Source organism: Catharus ustulatus, chromosome 6, assembly GCF_009819885.2.
Source record: "Catharus ustulatus isolate bCatUst1 chromosome 6, bCatUst1.pri.v2, whole genome shotgun sequence".
NCBI classification, from domain to species: domain Eukaryota; kingdom Metazoa; phylum Chordata; class Aves; order Passeriformes; family Turdidae; genus Catharus; species Catharus ustulatus.
This window is the reverse complement of record NC_046226.1, coordinates 29819135-29832355: the sequence shown is the minus strand read 5'-3', so window position 1 is coordinate 29832355 and position 13221 is coordinate 29819135. Positions and strand designations below refer to the sequence as shown.

General features: G+C 39.7%; 1 protein-coding gene across 2 annotated transcripts in view; it reads right to left on the bottom strand.

Annotated features, from left to right (window-relative positions):
* The window catches only part of STXBP6 (syntaxin binding protein 6), a 104662-nt gene that overhangs the window by 60919 nt on the left and 30522 nt on the right, over positions 1–13221 (bottom strand). For both annotated transcript variants that reach the window (XM_033063218.1, XM_033063219.1), the window contains exon 2: positions 4789–4974. In XM_033063218.1, the coding sequence (XP_032919109.1) occupies positions 4789–4942 (154 nt within the window). In that variant the 5' untranslated portion in view covers positions 4943–4974. The remainder of the gene's footprint in view (positions 1–4788; positions 4975–13221) is intronic.

Genomic DNA, 13221 nt, shown 5'->3' with positions numbered 1-13221 from the left:
CATCAAAGCTGTTCAAAAAAGAGCCCTGAACTGACCGTGTTAATTTAATTTGGAGATGGCAAAGAAAGAACACTATAAAAAAACCACTATTATTGTGACTATTAAAAGTCACAACCACAGGGCGAGAATGCTTCACTCTTGGCTTTAAAGAATTTTAGCTTTACACTCTAATCCCAAGGTTTTTCAGAAGAAGGACTAGAAACATCGGTGCAACTAAACTGAATGTTATGACACACAAGAATTTAGGTTCAAAAGGAACTACCTGTTTCATTCAGTTCACCACAACTGCAGCAGGTATTTAATAAGGAAAGGTCAACACAACATCCATCCATACAAACTAGAACATTTTCAATGCATTATGACATTAAAAATATTTTCAAATAACAGAAGTTATTTTAAAAATGTAATGATAGTGTCAAAGAAATAATACACAGAACTCTGCACAAGCAAGTAGGCCAATGACCTATATTTCTGAAGTGACTGTTTAAGTATTTTATACTTAATTCAGAATTCTAAATAAGGCTAAGAACTATTTTAAACAATTACGTTTCAATTACATAAGACAATGGTAACAAAATTAAAACTTAGACCTGATCCAATAAATCTCACTAGGTCTGCTAGTATGGAGGAGGTGATAAATATCCACTTTCAGCTTTGAATTTCTTGTCTTTTCTCTGTGATAAATCCTCTTACACATTACAAAAAAACCCAGTGTTCATTTTCTCTGTTCTGCCTACAGCCACCCCACCTCTGTGTTTCCCATCTGTCTACTCCTTTTCTTGCTGTTCTCCAACTAAATATCTCCTCAAAGATCTGTCTTGGCTCTGTTTGCCAGTTTAACTTGGCTAGCTCGAGCACTAGGCTAGAAAGCTGCAGGTAACCCAGCTGCTTGGTTTCCACCAGGCTGTCAAGCCTTGCTACAGAGTCCTTAACTTAATCTGTCTCCAGTTTCAGATTACAGGCTTTAGGTACAACTCTTTCAAGAATTAAAGTTCATTTCTAACCAACTCAGCATTCAATATCTTAAAATAAAAAAAAAAACAGTACACATTTCAAATACCAATATTAAGGAAGAATCTCCCTTACTCTCCCCATCTCGCTCTGCACAATATTTGATTCTTTTAATGGTTCTCTGTGCCACCTCTGAGGCCTAGGGCGCTCTTCCCACTCAGCATATCTATCCATGTTTTCAGAAATTCAAATAAACAACAACCATGATAGAATGCATTTTCAACACCAAACTTCAGTTCACCACTGAAAGGAAAAAATTTAACTCTGGTTATAACGATTTGTGTAATTTCTCAGTTACAAAGGGAGCAGTAAATAGAAGTCACAGTTGCTGATATTTCATTTTCTGTACCATATCTTGGATGAAACTGCAACCAGAAAAGATGTTTTATATTCCAAAATATCTCTACCCCTTAAGGATATAAAGGAGTCAGTTTCTATTCTTTCAACTGACAAATTCTGCTCTAAAGAGTAAATTAGCTAATTCCTTTCAGCAAAGGCCAAACTGAATTAGTCCAAGAAATCTACGAACACGGAGATACTCCAGTCACTTTGTCTGCCTAATACATAACAAACCTGGCAAAAATGGGACAAAAGTCAAAGGCTGATAAAGGCATTTCAAGGGAAGAGGTTGCAACACAACACTAAAGCACATGTTGCTTGAAAAGTACAGTAATTTCACGATTACAAGCCACACTGACTATAAGCCGCATCTCCGGGTGTTGGCAAATATTTCGTTTTTGTCCATAAGTAAGTCGCACCTGATTATAAGCCGTTCTGTCGTTCGCAGCAAGGACCTGCGTGCAACAAAGTTGCCAAATAGTAACAGAATCGCGGCATGGCGGGGTTTACTGGCTCAACTCGGGCCGTGTGGGCTCAGTCCGCTCGGGGTTGCCGACGGGGCCAGGTGGCCCAGCTCAGTGGGGTCGCTCGGTGGGGCCACTCTGGGCCGGCCGCTGCTGCCGCTGGGCTCGCTCACCCCTGCCAGGCGCTGCCCCACAGTGGCAGGGGGCACGGAGCCCGCCAGCACCCACAGTGGTGGGGGCAGGCGGGAATGGAGCCCCCCACTCCCATGGCAGCGGCAGCAGGTGGGTACAGGAGCCCCCCGCCTCCCCCCGGGGCCAGCAGGAGGGAGCCCCCGCCTACCCCCCGAGCCACGGGGATGGCAGCACAAAGCCCCTGCCTCTCCCCTGGGCTGCGCTGCCTGAAGGAGGGAGGCCCCGCCTCCCCCCACCTTCACCCGCTGTGCAACAGAGTAACCAATTTGCAACAATTGTGAAATCCTGGGTTTTACTGGCAGGTGCTCAGGCTCGGCACCTCGGCTACACTTCCAGGGTTGTAGATGTCAGAAAATTTTTCTCGTATTAGCCGCTCCTGAGTGTAACCTGCATTTCCAGGGTGGGAGCAAAATTTTAGTCAAAATGGAGCGGCTTATAATCGTGAAATTACTGTAAATAAAAATCCAGAGCTAGCCACCATTGTGTCTGCTTCACTGTACACATTACATCAAAAAAGGAACGTAATCAAGTATATTCTGTTGCCCCAAGGTACAGCCCATCTTGGACAGTTTGGGGCACAGCTAAATTGCCATGCCCGCATTAACTTAGCCTCACTAAACATAAACTTTTCCTGTAACAACTTCTTGCTGCAACTAAAACCGTTACTATTTTACAGCCATAAAGAATAGACAAAAAGTATATTTTATTATTGTCACAATTTCTTTAAAACACAGTGGCAGAAACACTTGCACCCCAATGCTTCGTTTTGTGCCTTTTATGATTCCTGACTAAATAACTAATTGCACTTGATCCTACTGAGTTGCATAATCTTTCTGATCAGACTGTTTAGAATGTGACATCAAACACAGCCAGGCAGTCCTCTCTCTACTCACTTTGTTTTCTACTGATATTGCCAATCATACTCTACTGTCAATACAAACTATAAATGTATATGAGAAAACCTGGTCTCAGATCTCTGTAAAACCACGTGGATAGTGAGCCACATGTGAGCGTTATTGCAATGCCAATATGCAGCTTTTCAGTGTCTGCCACAAAGTAATTTTATTTAGATGCTGAATGCTTGTCCTTATCATGAGTGACAAACTCTGCTTAAGTCAGGACATCCACTATTTCTTCCTTACTCATAATGTGCTATGGCAGTAAAACAGTAAATGCATTTAAAATCCTTGTTGACTGATACATATGAATATGGGGGGGATCTGAAGGAGGTCTAAGTTTTATAGAATAGTAATTTGGAAAAAAAAATCCACCTATTGAAGCACTAACCTACAGAAAATTGTAAGCATAGAAAAAAAATTGGACTGACATTTGAAAAATATGACCACCAAAAGAAGAGTTCAGCTTTGCTTAAAAACATTAGTGATTTGAACATTTAAGAGCTGAGAGGTCTGGTTTCCTCTACACATTGAGAAGACTGAAGCATGTAATTCTTACATCCAGAGTATCCCAACCATAAGTCTACATAACAGACTAAGGGAATCAATATTTAAATCTTTCCTTGAAGTTCTGTATGTGGGGAGAATGTCTGAGGTCACTTGGTTTGCTCAGCCTAGAAAACAGGAGAGTGGGGGAAGACCTCATTGTGGTCTATAGCTTCCTCAGGAGGGGAAGCAGAAGGTCACACACTGATTTCTTCACTCTCGTGACCACTGATGGGACCTGAGCAAACAGCATGAAACTCTGTAAGGGAAGGCTTAGGCTGGGTATCAGAAAAAGGTCCTTTATTCAGAGGGTGTTCAAACCCTTGAACAGGCTCCCTAGGGAACTGGTCATAGCACCAAGCAGAGTTCACAAAGCATTTGGGAATGCTTTCAGACACGTGGTACCACTTTTGGCTTTACCAAAATGCAGGGCCAGGAGTTGGCCTCGATGATCCTTATGGGTCACTTCCAACTCGGGATATTTTATGATCTTATAATGACAAGCAAAATACTCAGCTGTAAATGAAAGGTCTTCTGTTTTGTCTCACTGACCTCAGTATGCATATGCATTTCTTCTGCAGCTTGTATTTAAACATAAGTATTTTGTACATATTTATCTAAACATCTCACCCAATAACATCCAGTAAATGTACATCTTTGGGCAGATGTGTGATGTGCTAGAACAGTAGTAGAGTCACTAAGTTTTACCTCCTATGTTTTGAAAGTTTTAACATTATTTTAAAAAAAAAACCTCATAACAATTTGAAAGAGTCCATGAAACTCTCTCACTTAGTCCAAAAATAATTGTACTTTTCTGAGTGTCAGAGAATATTTCTTCTGGCCACTAGTTGTACTTCCAGCAAGATGCACACACTCAAAGGGAGCAGCTGATACTCCTAAAAGCACAAGTGACTAAATCACACTAAAATACCAAAGGTATTCACACACGCTCACTTGGCAAACATAGAAACATGGCATTAAAAAATTACATTGCATATCACTTTAATGTTCTGAAAAGTTCATCTTTCTAAGAAATATCTTAATCAGACTAAGGAAAGACTGTTACCAACTATTCTATTTGCTCATACTCTGCAGTGCTGCTGTGAGAGAACACCTAGGGGTTTTTCAACAATGAAACCTCTTGTTCAATTTATTATAGTATATAAATATAAATAACCTACAGCACCTTCCTCAAGACAAAAGGTGTAAGTGCTATAATTCTCTCATTACATTATGAAGATTGGAATCACCCAGCTCCTTATGGCTACAGAAAACAGCTACTCAGTTAATCAAATATAAACCTAAACAAATGACTGGATGTCAAAAGTCATTAAACTTACCTGACAGGCAGATGTATGTTAAATATTCACCCTGACCCCCAGTAGCTAGAAAAGGAATCTTTTTTTTTGTTCTTCTTTTCACTTGCACAGCTCCCAGCATCCTTTCATCATGTGGGGCAAAAATCTCTTTGCTGATTGCAGATTTGACATTCATTGTAGATCACAGTTATAGCAAACTGCTGCTCTCTAAAAATAAAGTCATAAATATAAAACAATATTAGAAACTCTTAAGTTATATCAAAGTCCACTTAACTTACAAGGGCATTAAAAACTCCGACCTTCAGAAGAAATTTTTATTCCCTCAAAGAATATAGAAAATATTCTTAAAGGCATTATTTTGAAAGTATTTAAGTGCCTTCACTGAAGTTGTCCTCCATACTTCTTATATTTGCTTATACTAACTTAGCTTGTTTTGGGCAGAAGTACTAGCATCTCAGTATGTTGCAAAATCTTCTCAGAGAAACATCCTGTTTAACTTCATGCAGCATAAAATCATCATTAATTCCCCCCCGGTAACTGAGGGAAACTCAGATCTGTGTCCCACATTCACAGGGAAAGCACTGCAAGGGCATAGGGGAGGATCACTGTGGTTGTGCTGGCACACAAGAAGTCACATTCACAGAAGACAGAGAAAGCTTCAGACTTGGTGAGACTGTTCCTTCAGGAGCACTGCTGCTGGTGACAGCGCTTGACTGCAGCTCTTGCACCTCTTGCAGCTTTAGCACCTCATCCCCTCAACTCTGGAACTACTGACTGGGCAACTGCACAGGAAAGAGTGTCAGAGGCACCATCAGGGTCAATGCAGACAAAACCACACCTCTACTTTCGTGCTGTGCAGTTTTGACCCAGGTCAGTTCCTCAACGTGTTTCATAACGAAACAGCACAGTTGGCTTAGGAGAGACATTTGTCTCAAGAGAGACATACACGTTTGTAGAGAAAAAAATCATTGTAGAGAACAGGGAGGGAAGAGGGAAGCTGCTTAGTCATGCACATCCCAAAAAACAAACCTCACCCTAAAAACAAACCTCACTGCAGCTTACAGAAGAGCCTAACTAAAGGAGGGAGAACTCAGAGGGGACATTAACAGGTTCTTTGTGAAAGCTGTAACTCCAATTAGTTTTGCACTGATGTCTTGTAATACAGACACATGCCCCCATTCACGGAAACTGTTGAATGACACCTTTAATTGTTCCGATATGATGACACTCCAATACACATACATTAATTCACACATTTCTGTGTTACTAAGACTTTCAAGCTGACAGATCCTTTTTGACATCCTCAGCTTTCTTAGTACAAGGATGGTTATACTCAGGCCTGAACTACCTGATAATTCTGCCTGTGGGATCTTTTGACATTGGATATATAATTTGAAATAAATGTAAATAAACCACAGTCAAATAAGATTATGAAATCAAGAGAGTCAAGGATTTTGTGTGCATACTACCAGCAAAGTAATTATCTTAACACTTTCAGTCTCAACATTTTGTTGTCACTATTTATGACATTCTCTTATCTGAAACAAAATGGGAAATTTTTTTACAAGTGCATGTGAAATACCATACCTAAGCTGAAACCAAATTCACCACCTGCTAATTTTGGGATGCAAACATAATCCTGTACCAAAATAATCTGAAACAGTATACCTCAGTTAACCAACACAGGAGTATTTGAATTCTGACATGTTTTAGCATCACATCATTTTACATAAACTTTTACAAAAGTGAATTGTATTTAAAAATTGTCTCATAAAAAGAAAAATCCAGACCTATTCCAAAGGAACAAAGAATGTATAGCTCCTGACAAGGTGTGATCTCATAATTCCTGACAACTTAATTACCTATCTGTTAACAATGAATATATCAACATGAAAACAGAATCAAAAGAATAAACTTACACAACAGCTACAGTAATTTCACAATTACAGGCTGCACGGACTATAAGCCACATCTCCGGGTGTTGGCAAACATTTCGGTTTTTATCCATAAATAAGCCACACCTGATTATAAGCCGCTCAGTCGTTCGCAGCGAGGACCCGCGTGCAACAAAGTTGCCAAATAGTAACAATAAACGGGGTTTACTGGCTCAGCTTGGGCTGTGCAGGCTCGGCCCGCTCGGGGCTGCCGACAGGGCCAGGTGGCCCAGCCCGGTGGGGCTGCTCGGGGCTGGCCGCTGCTGCCACCAGGCTCACTTGCCCGCCCCGGCGCTGCCCCGTCGTGGCAGGCAGGGACGGAGCTCACTGGCACACACGGCAGCAGCGGCGGGAGGGGAAGGAGCCCCCCCGCTCTCGTAGCACGGTGGCAGGAGCCCCCCACTTATCCCACGGGCCGTGGAGATGGCAGCACGGAGCCCCTGTCTCCTCCCCGAGCTGTGGGGATGTCAGCACAGAGCCCCCCGCTTCTCCCCCGCCTGAAGGAGGGAGCCCCCCTGCCTCCCTTCCCACCACGCGCTGCCACTGAGCTGGCCCCACCCGCCGCACAACACAGTAACCAATTTGTAACAATCGCGAAATCCTGGGTTTTACTGGCAGGTGCTCGGCTCGGCACCCTGGCTGGCACTTCTGGGGTTGGAAATTTCAGAAAATTTTTCACATATTAGCCGTTCCTGAGTGTAAGCCACATTTCCAGGGTGGGAGCAAAATTTTAGTCAAAATGGTGCGGCTTGTAATCGTGAAATTACTGTACTTAGAAAAATTTGTGAGAGAAAATGTGTTGTTTTCACATTCATCACGTACTTCTCTCTTCTGTGTTAAGAGAAATATTTGTAGAGTACATCATACCAGCATTTCAACTGTTGGAATATTGCAACTAGCTTTTGGGTTATTTTTTTTTTCTTTTTTAATTCAAGGCCACTGTTAATGATTATGAATTTAAACACACAGGCCTCCTCCTGACTGAGTTTTTGCAAAAACCCAGACTTTCATGTGCCTAAAGAATTTTCAATTAAGAGCTTTTTGGGAAAACACACAGAAATTTAGTCAGGTGACAGAAATACATTTAAGTGACATTCAACAGAAAAAGTGCTTTCTGGATGGCAATGATCTGATACTGTTAGTTCTGCAACTGAGTTGTTGGATAGATGTTTTCAGACATTTTCTTAATGATCACAGACTGTAAAATAAAATATGACTTCAAAGATAACTCAGGGGTGTAAAGGCTTCCTGGATTAAGAGAAGATGCAAGTTTTTCTTACAGTATCAAAAAATGTTAATGGTTTATTGCTGCATGCTGCTATTGGCTTTGACATCAGGTTGGTTCTGTACACATCTACCAGAAGCTGTACACAGACACAGTAGATACGTGGACTCTGACTGGAATCTCCAACTAAAGTGTGGACTCCTGGCCTCAGAGATTGTGATCCTTCTGTTCCCAGAACTTGGGCTGACAACAGCTTCAGAAGCCATATTCAAACAATTAATCTAACACAGTGTACACTTGACACAACTGCCAAATCTGATGTGAAAACTGACACTAACACAAACCTCACAAGCCTATTTATTTAAACAAGAATGCAACTAACTATGCCTGTGTACAAACAGACTTCTGAGACTGAGATGTCAATATAGTTTAGATGAAGTTGTTTTTCATAGGTCACAAAATCAGCAGCTGAATTCAAATGAGCAGCCTTCTCCCTATGTACTAGTAGATGCATGCAAAAGGCCTTTGTTTAAATAAGTAAAGCCTTCCAATGCTCCTTGTTTTCACAAGTGGAAATAATATAATCTCTGGCAGTTTTACTAAAAAAGAAAAATGAAGACTTCCACAAGGAACATAAATAAGTCTAATTTTTTCCCATTTTCCAATAAAATCCCTCTTTTCATTTTAAAAAGAAAAAAATCCAAACCACTGCTTGTACATGTACAACTTCATGTTGTATATGTATACTTCTTGGCACAGTAATGTTTTCTCTTGTTGCACATTCCAGGACAATTTCAAACCATCAGTAGTTTCCACTCAAGGCCCATATGAATTCATGCACTGGAACACAAACTTTTTCCTCCCATTTGTACTCAAATACAAAATAAAATGTCTGAAAGAAACTTTGTTGGAGTATCTCTGAGCACTCAGAGACAGTTCATTACTCCTTGCAACATTAACCCCTCTGAGATGAGGGGAATTTAAAGGTTTCAGTAAACTTAAGAGTTCAGAATGAGAGACCACATTTCCTACCTCGCATGCTTTGTTCCACATGCTTACTTCCACTCAAATTATTATAATTATGCTTTTGGTTAAACAAAGATGCCAGTTTTCTTCTGTAATTTTTCACTCCATCTATTATAGCATTATGGAACAGGATGACAGCACTTACACCGTGCCCCCAGCACACAAAAGAAACACAGAGGGAAGATTCCTGTGTGGATTTGAAAAAGTGCCTGCAATGCGCTGCTCATTTGCATCTTCACACATCCTTCTTTACTACGGTTCTTCTCCATTGTATTTCTATCACTAAAAACTCTATGAATAGCTGACTATTCTTCTACAAGTATGTGAGGGGACAGCAATTAAAGGCAATTTCTTAAAAAGAAGATTAAATAAAACCAAGATGATTAAGCTGAATCCTTAATGGATCCCACATGTTCAATAAAAAAAACCCAAAACTGGACAGTGTTCTGGTCAGCCAGAATCTCAGACTGTTTTCAGGCACACAGCCAGCAAATGGCTAATTTATCTTTACACCCACATGTTTCACAGAACTCTATGCAAATGAGTAGAAAAAGGAGATTTACAGTACCTTTGTTGAGGGTATAGGCATGCAGAAAGAACTGGGAAAACTAATCCTCAGCATGCAGAATTCAAATAGGAGCAAATTACAATACATAGCAAGAGATGGAAAAGGATGTAACAGTTCCAAAAAAAAGGAAAAAATGTTCAGTATGCTAAACCTTGCTGTTTTCAAGGATCTTTAGTTTAATCACAAACAGGGATGGGCTCACAGGACAGGCTAACCACTGAAATGCTGCCTGTAGTGTGAAATCATTTGAGCAACCAACTATTCTTGGAATAGTAACTCCAGTAAGCACTCAAATCTGCTTTTAATAAAGCCACTACCCTGAAAGATGACGTCTACTTCAGGAAATCATTGCAAGACACTGTTGCCAAAAGAATAGCTTTTGCTATTGTGATAGTTGCCTGGTATTTACTACCTGGAATTTGCTTTGAATATTACAGGTCATCAAAATCCTGTATTTGCTGTCATCTCAAAAAAATAGCTAGCACAAGTCTGGAAAAAGCAAAAAAAAGTAATTTAAAATGCAAGGCAACTAATTTATAAATCTTTAAAGAACAAATATTAGAACATACAAGTTCTAAAAGTTGGTTTGCAATGCATTTATTAAGTGTAACTTTCTCCTAAAGGAATAACAACAAGTTTAATAAGCTCTACAAACAAGGATCAAATCAGTAGATCAACCTTACTCTGAAACAGTAGAGGTCAAACTTTTAAAATGCTTGAACATAAAGATAAATCAGATCGTCTTCTGTCATCCTTCTATTTTCAAATTTAACTTTGCTTGAAAGATATTTATTTAAATTAGAACAATAGCAGCAGCCACTGCAGTAGCCAAAAAAATTATATTACCTCCTACCAACATGGGTTTTGACTTTTAGAAGTATTTGCTGGAAAATAACTCAATCATTCTCCAAGTTATTTGTAGGATGTCACATTTCCAATTTATTTTTCCAAATATTCTCTCAGATAAGACTAGTTCATTTGAATAAAGTATCATTTCCAAACTATGAAAATTACTAAATTGGAACTGTATTTGTAGCAGAAACAAGAGATGTGTTTTCACTTACATAGGTAATTACAAAATAAACTGCCCAATCAAGCTGAATAGGACATAAGCAGACTTCAAAGAGCAGCAGCTCCTAAATGCAAAACTTGACTCTTACATGGTTTTTGTCTTTTAAGTGAAGCTTTATATTGTAGCCCATCTAATCCAATACCAACATATGGTAAATTTACTTAAATTTGAAATACAAGCCTTAACTTCGTTTGATTGTGGGAATTTAGCAGCATTGTTTACTGAAACCTTGAAGAAGCCTTGTTTAAATCACTGAATCTCTCAAAAGCTCCTAAAATATCAAAAGAAACAGGAAAGAATATACTGGCTACCATACTGTGTGGCCTGAGAACACGTGATGTTTTTGGTCGAGGAAAAAAAAATAGGAGAGGAGAAGTGCACAGTAATAGGATCTTACAGTGAGACAAAAGCAGTAAATACCTCAAGGTTTGACACATTTCTTCACCTGAGGCAGGCAGCCTGAGGCCCTGAGCAATTCCTATAACCTTTCATTACAAGGGAAGGTGATTTTAATTCTGTGCAAGTTATATGGACCTACAGATTTAAAGATATAAAGAGCTCTGAATGAAAATTTATTTATAGAGAGAGAGTAAAAAAAAGGGATGCAAAAAAAGGAAGGTACCTGTGAGTTTATTTCACCTGTAACATAATCCTTTAAAAACAAAAAATACCTAGAAGTTTTGTACACCTTCTTTCATCACCCCACAAAAAACCCAAACACCTACTTACAAAGACAGTATCAGGGACATCACAGAAATCCCACAAATGGGCAAATGAGAACTAGTCCCATTTTCACGAGGAAGACAGAGCAGCTGCTTTCATTTCTGCGCTCTGCTCTGCTGAGTGAAATACAAACCCACAGCATCGTGGTAAGTAATATCTGCACTTCCTCAAGGCAGATGCAGCAAAAGCAGAAGATGCAGTATCACTTGGTTCTTTTGAGACTGTGCCCCTAAACTGTCTCCAAACAGTACAGAAAATTAAGTCAGAGGTGGCATAAGAGGACACCAGAGAAATATTGAGGGATGGGTATATTCCAGGTCATAAAGCTTTTTCTTGTTCTGAAAAGAAAACAGCAATTCCAGATCTAGAAGCTAATGTCCCAGGAAATAGTATCTCTGATCACAGCTAACAAAAAGGATACAATGCTGAAGTGAACCTAGAATATTGTAATCTGGGAAAATCCAACTCAAATATAAGACATAACATTTCTGTATTGCGATTCTGCGTGTGAATGGCTGCAGACTATTAGTAGGTTATTTTATATAGGTATGCAAGAAAACAAATATATATTCAAGAACTGCAGCAAATTAAAATTAATTTCTGATTATGTTTTCATAGTATTCTGGATCAAGACTATATTCATAAGAAATTAATAAAATAGTAATGCAAGAATCAGTGAACACTGACTCTTTCAGCATTTTCTTAACTGCCAAAAGCAGCAGTTTTCCCTAAATGTGCCCTCTCCTGGAACTGGTATGGAAAGTTTCTGGGAGTTACCCCAGGGAGGTAAAAGCATCTCTGCAGAAGTGGTACAGCCCTCTCTAGGCCTTTCTGAGTAAAGAGAACAGCTGAAGACCCATTCAAGTTCTCCCTGTAAGAATCCCACAATCCCAAAGTCATTTATTATTTTGAGAATATAAGAATTTGAAAATGAAGATGGAGACCACATTAAACAGCACCACCCAATCTACAGAACTGTTTACCAAGTCAGTTGAGAACTAGGGAAGATGGTGCTGGAGTTATCCTTTTGAAACAGGAACATTTTGAATCACACAGATTCACCAAGAAATTTAGGAACTGCCAGATATCATAACAAAGCCACAGAGAGACCAGATTAGCATTTGTAGAAATTTGCCCTCAGGACACTGGGACATTCACAGCAGTAAGAGCTATTATTTTTGCATAACAGCATTGCACATCATAGTCTTAAGAGGTTAGCTTAATTCTTATGATCTTTCAGAAGTGTTTAGGTCTTAAGACCAGTTATTACACCCAACCTTAGACTTGCATTTGCAGGAGGGACTGTCACAGTTTCTTCTGCCATTCCTCACAGATTTCTTCCTCCAGATACCTCACCTCTCTAGACTTTTTCCCATTAGCCTACATCTTTTCTGAAATGCAGTCCTCAAGTCTGGACTCACAGCTTCATTGTGGCACCAGAGTCAATTGAAAGAACTATTTGTTCTTTGGAACAGGCTCCCCAAGTAAGCGGTCACTTCACCAAACCTATCAGAGTTCAAGGAGCATCTGGACAATGCCCTTATCACATGGTTTTGTTTTAGGTAGTCCTGTGAGGAGCAAGGAGTTGAACTTAGTGACTTTTATGGGCTCCTACCAAGTCAAGATGTCCAGACTCCTATAAGGAGTGAATACTCCTTAAACAGTTACTGCCATACATAGCCAGCAAAACACAAGAGCTTCAACATCTACCATGTTCTTCGATCTTGTTGTGGGGAAGAAAAAAGACATTTGACATCTGAATAATTAATTATTCCAACTTAACAGGGGATTTTTGTACTTACGGATTTAAGGTTATTTCTCCGTACAATAGTTTTATAGTCCAATTCTGCCTTTTAACACTTGCAGTTCTCTAGATTGACACCCACCAAAAGTCAGGAGGTACATT